Source organism: Dipodomys ordii, unplaced genomic scaffold, assembly GCF_000151885.1.
Source record: "Dipodomys ordii isolate 6190 unplaced genomic scaffold, Dord_2.0 Scaffold142, whole genome shotgun sequence".
In the NCBI taxonomy this organism is placed as follows: Eukaryota; Metazoa; Chordata; class Mammalia; order Rodentia; family Heteromyidae; genus Dipodomys; species Dipodomys ordii.
The window spans coordinates 1,517,007-1,527,244 of record NW_012267358.1 but is presented as its reverse complement, the minus strand read 5'-3'; the positions used below and the strand labels follow the sequence as shown (position 1 = coordinate 1,527,244).

The 10,238-nt window shown below is 50.4% G+C and overlaps 1 protein-coding gene across 1 annotated transcript in view; it reads right to left on the bottom strand.

Annotated features, from left to right (window-relative positions):
- Positions 1-5,246: 5,246 nt before the first annotated feature.
- The window catches only part of Efnb1 (ephrin-B1), a 14,466-nt gene continuing 9,474 nt past the window's right edge, over positions 5,247-10,238 (bottom strand). The window contains exons 2-5 of the mRNA XM_013031685.1: positions 8,431-8,708; positions 7,441-7,533; positions 6,631-6,756; positions 5,247-6,390 (exon numbers count right to left, since the gene is read on the bottom strand). Of these exons, the coding sequence (XP_012887139.1) occupies positions 5,978-6,390; positions 6,631-6,756; positions 7,441-7,533; positions 8,431-8,708 (910 nt within the window). The 3' untranslated portion in view covers positions 5,247-5,977. The remainder of the gene's footprint in view (positions 6,391-6,630; positions 6,757-7,440; positions 7,534-8,430; positions 8,709-10,238) is intronic.

Here is a 10,238-nt window from a genome sequence, read left to right as displayed (position 1 = left end):
ATATAAATATTGTATACATATTTTTGGTTCACACATACATGTGCATAACCATACACACTCTCCTAGGGATTTTGGGAAAACAAAGCAGTGTGCAAGAAGGGCAGGCAGCTCTGGCTAATGAGGCAAGAAGCTGGTTCCTAGGCCTGACTCTGCCAGCACTGTGTGCCCTCTGGGAAGTCCCTTCTAGACTCTGGGCCTCAGTCTCCTCCTGATGAGTTGATCTGGGAGATCTCAGGAAAGCCCAAGCCCCACCATGTCTGGCCCCTGACTTGTCTGGTTTTACACGAGCAGACACAAAGGAAGCCAGTGAGGCCACTAGTCCCCAAGAATTCAGAAAATGTGGGGTCTCCATTGCAGGCAAGGATTTCAGGAACTATCTTGGCTTCTCCTGGAACCTGGAACTGGTAGAATCCCACAGTCTCCATAGGGATTTAGCCAGAAACGTGCGGGGTGCCTTCTCTCTCAGTAGCTCTTCACCCAGCACCTCTGGGAAGGCTGCAAGAGATCAGCCACAGGGCCAGAGGAATAGGCAAGAGTTGAAGACACCTCTGTGACTAAAGAGAGTTTTCTCCAAAGGCTTTGGAAAATGTTTATCTTAGGGATGGTTTTTCCTCAGGAAGTAGGCTTATAGCTACAGGGTAAGTTCCTGTGTAAATGTTTAGAAACATTGCAAAAGAGCTGCTTTGGTCTTTTGGTTGGTGATGATGGAAATAGCCAGATCTTGGGGTGTACTGTCAAAGCAGCAAGAGTACTCAGGTAAGCCTTGTCCATAAACCAGTCTACTCCATTCCTCACTGGAGGAACAGTATCTACCATTCATTGGTATTCATTGCATGCCATGTATGTTCAACATTTATTGAAAAAAAATACAATGGATAAATGACTAACTTTAGAACTCCACTTTTTCTGTTCTTTTAGGTCTGAGACTGGGACTCAAACTCAGTACCTGCCACTTTTGCTCAGTGGCTAGCACTCTATCAACTGAGCCACAACTCCAATCCCTAAAACCTCACTTTTTAATTATTATATCCTCCAATCTGCCTGACATTTCCACAACCCATTTACCACCCATACAGAACTAAGTTAGCCAAGCAGTCAAAGACCTCTCTGGTAGCCAAGCATGGTGGTGAGCATCTGTAATCCTAGCACTTGGGAGGTGGAAACAGGAGAATTGTGGGGGGGAAAAAAAGACCCTTTTAGAATAGGAGACACCTGAGACCAGGAACCTCATCTGTCCTGTTGATCACTGTACTCCAATCCCCAGACTACCAACTGACATTTGGGAGGCATTCAGCAATGATTACTTTTGCTAAATTAGTCTATCTAACACTATCTCCAAATTATCAGACAGGAAAATCAAGGCCAAAAGAGACAGGGCACTGCCTGCCCATTGTTTTTTTTTTTCTTTTAAAGTGAGTCAAGGGAGCATGGACAGGCCTTTAGGTCTTCAGCCTCTCAGCTGGACCAGAGCTTTCTCCCCTGGATTAAAGAGCCCACGGTGTCCTCCCACCTTCCCATAGCCCTTCCCACGTTCTTCATTCTCTCAACTCCCAGCTTTCCCTCTTTTATTTTCTCTGCCAGCTCCATAATTAGCCATTGGAAACAGAACCCATAATTATTTTCTCCCCCATGCCCTTAAATTGCTTTCATTTTGGGCTCTGTGACCCCTATCCTGGGTGGGGCTGGGCTCCCCTTCAGCATCTCCCCAAGGGGGAGAGCCAACTTAACAAGCACCAGCTGGGGCTATAGTCCCCCCCACACACCCATCCAATGCCAGCTGTGCAGGAGGCTAGCAGCAGATGGGCAAGGAGGGTCCCTAGGCAGGCTGGGGCTGACTCAGCTGGGGTGTCAGTGAGACTGTGACGTGCCTAGGCAGGACAGGAGGCTAGGCAGGCAGGCAGGCAGGCAAGCAGGCGGGCCGGATTTCCGAGAGTGATTGATGCCAGGTGGCCAGAGGGCCGCTTGCTCAGCAGGGCCCAACCTAGCATGGCCCAAGTTGGGTCTGGATCATTCTTGAGATTCTTCAGCTTACCTTCATGCTCCTGTTTAGACAGTGCCAGGCCCTCCACATTGGTTGTGCCATACGGATGTCTCCTGAGAGCTTAAAATTGACCCAGTGCTGGTAGACACCAGTGGCTCACGCCTGTAACCCTAGCTACTCAGGAGGCTGAGATCTGAGGATTGCAGTCCCAAGCCAACCAAGCAGAAAAGTATGAGACACTGGTATCTTCAACTCGCCACCAAAAAGCTGGTATCTCCAGTGGTACAGTGCTAGCGTTGAGCACAAAAGCCTTGAGCCCTGAGTTCAAGCCCCAGGACCAGCAAAAAAAATGACCAGTGCCAATAAAGTTAAACACTTTGGCCTTCCAGTTTGACGACGCTTGTGCCTTTAGAAAAACCAAGGCCTGCACCTGCTCAGTTTGGCTTCATAGGCAAACAGTTCAGCCTGCAGAGGTAGACAGGCAGCCCCAACCTCACCTGGGAAGCATCCTCTATCCCTGACTCACCAGGAGCCTGTGCCCAGCTGGGACAGGAAGGAGTGGAGGGTGGGGCCTGTCTGGGGCCTACCACTGGAGGCTCACACCTCCTGCCTCCAGCTAGCTAAGCTTGGTCCCTCCCTGACCCAAGACAGATGGGAAGGGAATGGAGGTAGGGAAAACTCTTGTTCTTCAAGATTCTCAAGAAAGAGGCAAGAAGTTGGGGAGTAGAAGAGAATGGGAGTCACATCCCTCACTCTCATTTACTCCTAGTGTAATAAAAGGTCTAGTCGTGAATCCTAATACCCCTGTCTACTTGATGTGCATTTTGGGGCAAATTATAGCCCCTAGTAGGGTGTCTGTTTCTTCCTTTCCAGGGTGAGGCAAATAATTCACCACCTGCCACCCTCACAGTGGCATTTTAGAGATAAAATATGTGTTGGACACTGTGAAACAAGGAATACAAAGTAGTGCCAGCTACAGCACCCATGCTGGGCAAGACCTAGTCACAAATATCCTGGGCTGTTGGGTGAACTCTTCATGCTCTCCTTGGCCCTCTCCTAGTGTTTTACTTTACATGCCCACAGCTTACTCCCTAGACTCCCAGGGACTCCATCTCCCATGTGTCACCAGCAAGGACAGCTCGTACCCTGTAGTGCAGGGTGGGGTGAGGTGGGGTGGGGGGAGGACTAAAAGACTCATCCAACCTGGGTCTAGCTTTACCTCAACTGGAGGTAATAATCTGGCCTGAACCAGCCCTAGTTAGAGACCCCCAGCACAAGCCAGGCCCTACTCTGGGCAGGCAGTCAAACAGCAGAGGCCTCATCTGATCCAGGCACTTCCTTTGGTTAATGAGAAACCAAATAAACAGCCTCTGCCCCAGCTGGCTCCAGGAGCACCCCAGCCAGGCCCAGCCTTGCTCTAGCCCAGCCTCCTCCCTCCTGCCCTGCCCTGTGTTCCCAGGACTCTCCTCCCCCTTCCTTCTCCATGCATTCCCTACTTCCCACAGAACCCTGCCTGCTCCTTGGATGGCTTACTGGGGTTTTCTGCACTGGATCCCTTAACTCACCTTTCCCTTCCTTCCTCTTTTCTTCTCTTGCCTTCTTACCCGTTTTCAGTTATGGGATTTCACTTGTCCTCTCTGACATATGTGTTAAGCGTCTTTATGAATAACCCCTGAAAAGCCCTACAGGCTGCTCCAGGCTGAAGCAGGAAGGCCCTGGGCCGACAAGCCTGCAACTCTGTTGAAGGATAGAGGCCAAATCATCTTGAGGGCTTTCACTTCATTCTCTGACCTGGGCAAGTTACTCATCAGCCTGTGGGAGGGAGGTTGGGTGCTCAGGCCTGCTCTAGCCTGAGGGCCTCCACTACCGGACAGAAGCCCCCAAATATATCACGGTTGGAGCTATGCTGTTGCCCAGCTCTGAAGACAGGAAAGAGGAGTTCATTCTGTCTGGAAAGTTAACTGGGAAGTCTCAAAACACCCTAGTATTCAGTGGGAGCAGCAGAGGCTCAGCTCTTGGGAAGTTATTTCTATCCACCTCCAGGCATCCTGAGGTAGGGCAGGGCTGGGCCTGCCAGCAGGTCCAGATCTAGCCCCAGCCAGGTGGTGGCACTACCTGTAGACACACCCAAGTCCCCATGGGAACACCCCCTCCCCCCATCAAACCTTCTTCATTGAATGTGCTGCCTATGGCCTGTGACAGGATAGATTGGGGGGGGATGGAAATGGACCTAAGCTCATTATAGCAGAACAATAGGGCCTAAAACTGGGGGGGGGGTGAGGAACACAGTAAGTTGCACAGGCACTTGAAATGTCTTGCTCCCCTTGGATAGCACCCCCTTCCACTTCCCCATACCTATCTAGATGAACCATGGTTTGGCTATAGGAAATCTCACACATGTGTGCATGTACACAAACACACTCCTGTGTACACAAATGTTCACAGTTCACAATTCCCCAACACCATGACACCATTTTACACCCAGTTCTCCATGTGGTTAATTTTTTTAGTTCTCATTTTTTTCTAAGAAAAAAGCAACAAGAAAATAATTCGGAGTTTATACAAAACATCTTTACATTATTTCTTCCAAAAAGACTAGTATTTACACAAATGGCAACAGAAACAAAAACAAAACAAACAAAAAAAAACCCTTCCAATTGCCACCTGGAAGGGGCTGGCTGTTCTCCTCTCTCTCCCACCTGGCACTAGGGTGGGCAGCTGGCCAGGAGGCAATGTGGAGGGAGGTGGCTGGTAGAAGGCCCAACTCCTTCCTTCCATGGCCACTGGGAGTGCCTTCCTGCAAGGCTCACTGGAGTCTGTTAGCAGCCATGCTAGCAAGGAGCAGGGGTCAAAGTGCACTGCAGGCTGGCCCAGCCCCAGGCAGCCTCTTCCTCTTTCCAGGCCCCAGCCCATGACTGAGGGTGGGGAGGGGCAGTGGGAACCAGATTGGGTAAAGGTACCCTACTTGTGCTAGAACCCAGAAAAGAAGCGGGCCACCTGGCTTTAAACCCACATAGGTCTCCACCTTGGGTCTCTATTTCCCTACCAGGCCAAAGAATGCCAAAGTTAAGAAGAGAACAGGGCGGTAGGGAACTCCCAGCTCTGCAGGGCAAATAGCCACCTGGGCACCTCATCTCCCTCCACCCCCCATGAGGTCATCTGCCTGAAGCAGCTCTCTTGTTCCCCAGGCAACAGCCAATTAAGACATTAATTACTGTGAGAGTAAGAGAGGCAGGAGATGCCCAAGAATCCCATAAGGATGGGATTTTTTTTTTTTGGTGGAAGGGTGGCAGCCATTACCCCACTGCCAGGATGAGCTTTATGGAAGGAGGGTCAGGAGTGGATGGTGGGACACTTTGCCCAGTAGCACTCTCCTATTCCCTCATGGTCAGGAACAGCCCTGGCCAGCCCTCCCCCACACCCCACCCCTGAAATACCAAGGAGTCTATAAAAGAAATGCCATCCTATGCTTCCTGGCTGGCCACATCCTGCCCCAGGCCCTCCTATACTGGGTCAGGCCAGGCTCAGAAAGCCTGGGGAGGGGCTACCTTGTACATTTTTTCCATTTTTATTCAAAAACAGATGAAAATGAGTTGACAGCTAAAAAAAAACGAACATAAAAGCATTAAAAAACAGTGATGATGATAGTGGACGAGCAGTCCTGGGAAAGGGAAAGGGAGTGAGGGAGGGGGCAGGGCCAGGGGGCTGTCTCCCTGCCTACTGTCCATCAGTGTCCAACCCTGCCCTCCAAGAAAGGGCGCCCCCACAGAGCCCACAGGCCTGGCCAGAGGGGGAAGGCACGAGAGCATGGGGGTCAGGGTCACAAGCACCCCCCTCCAAAGCCCAGGGGGCAGGAAAAAGGGGAATTATAAAAGCCAAGAAACTACAAAACTAAATACAAAGGTGGGCACAGCTGGCAAGGGGAAGGGTGTGGGGGACAAAGGAGAGGTCCATCCAGGCCATCTGTCCCTCGGGGCTCAAAGCTGCTTTGGGCACTCAGACCTTGTAGTAGATGTTCGCTGGGCTCTGGGGTGGCATCTCCTGGACGATGTAGACGGGGTGCCCGTAGTCCCCACTCACCTTCTCATAGTGGGGGCAGTAGTTGTTCTCTGTAGTCCGTAAAGGGATGATGATGTCGCTGGGCTCAGTGCCCGCTGTGCCACTACCCCCTTTAGGACTGGCCAGGGTACTGAGTGACAGGGCAGCGGCTCGCTGCTGTGTGTGCTTGCGGTGTCGCTTGCGTAGCTTAAGTAGTAGGACGGTCAGGAAGATGATGATGAGAAGGAAGATGACACAGCCAGCACCAACGGCTGCAAACAATGCCACCTTGGAGTTGAAGAAGCTGTCGGCATCCCCGCTGCTGCCCCCACCTGCACCTGAGCCACTCTTCTCTTCCTGGTTCACAGTCTCTGAGGAAGGGGGAAGGAAAGGAAGGAATGGTCAGCCTGAGGAAGATGACGCGGCCAACACAAATGGCCACAAACAAGAGATGAAGAAACAGTCATGGTTCTTGCTGCCACCCATGTTTGCCAGGAGATACATAGCAGGTCTCAGGCTAGACTCAGCCTGCATTTCTTTAGACACAGGGCAAAGAAGGCAACTGAGCAATAATGACTTCTGCCCTTTAAGAATCACCTGTCTATACTTACCATGCTTGCCATCAGAGTCACCCTGGTGGCCCCGGCCAGGGGCCTGGGTGGCTGTCTTGACAGTGTTGTCTGCCTCCTTGCTGGGCCGGCTGGTAGTTAGTTGCTCAGGTGTCACAGCATTGGGATCTGAGAGCAGGGAGACAGGTGAGAAGGTGGAACTCAGGACTCTGCTAGCATGAACACACTTAATCATATATGTTAGGTCAAGAATGGCCTCAATGCTAGAAGGAATCATGTTGAGCGAGATAAGCCAAGAGCAAAGAGACAAACGGTACATGGTCTCCCTGATAGGTGGATGTTAAATCCAAAATGTTAGGTGATATGACAAAATTAACAGGACTTAAGAAACAAAAAACTCCTACTCATCTGGTCGAACCACTACTAAATATCCCCATGCTGCTGATCACATGTATGGTGTATAACATGTGAACACCATTATATGTTATAGACTGTGATAGACAATTTGCTCCAGGAGAGTTAGAATGAACTTGTGACTTTAAATGAGCATCATTATTCCACAATACTGTGAAATTTGGGAAATTATGTAATCACTTAACCACAATTTAAAAAAAAACAAAACCTCGGGGAAGGTAGGGAGGGAAGGGATGGTAAGGGGAAAACAATGGAGGGGGTAACAATGCTCAATAGGAAGTGTACTCGTTACTTTGCTCATGTAACTGTCACCCTCTGTATAGTATATTTACAATAAAAATTTTTAAAAAAGAGAATGGCCTTAATATTGGACCTCAGCTACTCAAAGCTCTGGCCCCTCCCTCACTCCCAACATACCCAGTCAGCCTGATTATTTACCTTGTCCAACTTTCATGACAATCTTCATGGTGCGTGTACGGCATACACCTCCCTCCCGGTTCTCCAGCCCCTCCAGGCTCCCATTAGATGTCGCTGCAGGAAGATAACAAAGCAGTCAGAAGTTGGGAAGAGGGAACATGTCTGCCATCCTTACCCAGAAACCCCAGTGCTGCCTCAACAACAGTAACACAGAGTCATCTAGGAAGAATGGCCTAGAATGGCCACTAGGGGTGAAGTGTGGCAAGCAGCTCTGATTTACTCATGAACCCTTCTTCTGCTTTCCCTCCCTCTTCACCTCCCTCCCACTAAGAATAAAGTAGCCCAGTTCAGCCAGGCCAAGCCCAACCCCTCTCTATGGGCTCTGCTCCTCATAAGTAGGCAATACTAAGGTGTGCCTTCTCACTGGGAGCTGCTTCCCAGAGGGCAAGCAATGAAACTGGCATTATGAAAGGGGCTTTGAGAAGCCTGGAAGGAATTCTAGATTGAGGGTAAGGAGAACCAAGTTGAAGTCTCAATCCTTTCTCTAACTCATTATGTGGCCTACAGCAAGAATCCCATTCACCTTTCTGTTTTTATGCTGGGGATGGAAGTCACAGCCTTATAATACCAGATAAATACTACTACTGAACTATATTCCCAGCCCCTGCTCATCTTTTAGGACCTCAGTTTCCAAGGAAGAACTGTCTGATCCCAAAGGGCTCTGCCAACCTAGCCATTCCCAAGAAAGAGAGAACGCAACATGATCAGAGGCCTCTTCCACTCAAGCCCTGGAGCCAAGGCAATCTGGCAAGAGGCCACATGGTGATTGTTGGGTCCAGAATTTCAAGGCCAGGCAAGGAGGAGAGCATGCTAGTCTTCAAAGGGGATCAGATCAGGCAGAGATTCAACTGTGTGAGGTATCAGGGCACCACACTGAAGCTCCCACTACTGTGAGGAGGCAGGAAGCTAAGCTTAGGGAGAGAAGTATACAATGGGAGTATAGGGACTCACAGGTAATGTAGTAATCATGGTACTTTTTGAACTCCAGGCCCATGTAGTTGGGGCTGAACTCCTGGAACTTGATGGTAAAGCGGATTTCTTGCTGTGGTCTGTTGCAGGTGACTAGCACGTTGGGGTCCAGCACAGTACTGCAGGCAGCTGCCTGTTCTGGCCGTACCAAGTACAGCTTGTAGTACTCATAGGGCCGCCCCGCTTCTGCTCGGGGGCAGATAATGTCCAGCTTGTCTCCAATCTTCGGGTAGATCACCAAGCCCTTCCCACTCAGGAACCTGCCCAGGAGAGAAGAGATGGTCAGCCTCAGGGTTGCAGGGCACAGGGTATCACAGAACCAGGAGAATAATCCATGAGAGGCTGGGCTGGGGCAACATGGTAGGAATGGTGAGAGTAGGCCTTCCACTGTTCCTTAAACTTCATGTTGGGGGTGGGGAGACAGAAACACACTGCCAGCAGGGTGTGGAAGGGGTGGCCCATAGGCAAGGCTGCCAGGCTTTGAATGCTTGGCAGGGTGGGGCACTGCCTGGCTGGGGGAGCCCTTTGTCCTAATGTGGCATTTCCGCAGGGGACTGGCCAAATGGGCTGGGTACCAAAGTGTCAGGCCCAGGCTGCCTGAAGGTGGCACCTGGACCCCTCCCCCAACAACTCACATTCTTTCATGGCTGCTGCTACCTACCTACCTAGACACACACACACACACACACACACACACACACACACACAAGCCTACACTTGCCTTAGCTCCTACCCCCGCAGATCCCAGCCAAAGGCTAAGGGAGGCTCAACCTGTCTGGGACCCATGTCTTCCCCTCCCCCTCCTCCTTGCTAATCTTGTGCATGATAGGGGAGGTAGGAAGAAACACAACACTCAGCCAAGAGATGGGGGCCATGGTTTCTAATCAGATATATCCTTATAAATATCCTATTGGTGACCCCTCCTCTCATAATGTAAGAGTTTGAACCTTCAATCTTGAGTAGCCTCAAGAACAAAGAGAAAGAAGAAGGGGTCTAACCAGGGCCAACAGATTATAGTAAATGGGGCCCCAGAACCCCATTCATCACCTCCACACCACTCCTAGTCAAGATCCTTAAAGGACATAGAAGAAGACCTTAAGCATGGGTTTTAGTGTTAAATCTGGGGGAAACAAGAGTGGTTGGTGGCCCAGGATCCCCTGGGCATTAGAAAGCACATTAAGAATAGAGCTCTGGCCGGGCGCTGGTGGCTCACGCCTGTAATCCTAGCTACTCAGGAGGCTGAGATCTGAGGATCGAGGTTCAAAGCCAGCCCGGGCAGGAGAGACCGTGAGACTCCTATCTCCAATAAACCACCAGAAAACCAGAAGTGGCGCTGTAGCTCAAGTGGTAGAGTGCTAGCCTTGAGCTGAAGAGCTGAAGGACAGTGCCCAGGCCCAGAGTTCAAGCCCCACGACCGACAAAAAAAAAAAAAGAATAGAGCTCCGTTGGCTTTTTTCCAAGCTGGGGCACAGCAGAGCTAAGAGTAATGTGGTACCATGTTAAAGACAGGACATAGCTCTGTGGCCCTGATGAGCCCTCTAGTATCTCTGAACTTCATTTCCTTCACTTACACACTGGGGGTGGGAAGAGCCTTATCAAGGTTGTGGAGGGGGAAACAAAAGTGCATGGTCAGCACCTAGCAGCACACAGTAGGTACTTATTATGCTTAAATACTTCTTAGAAATAGTATATCCAGGGCTGGGAAGGTGGCTCAGTGGTAGAGTGCTTGCCTTGCATGCATGAGGCCCTGGGTTCGATTCCTCAGCACCACATAAGCAAAAAGAAGAAAG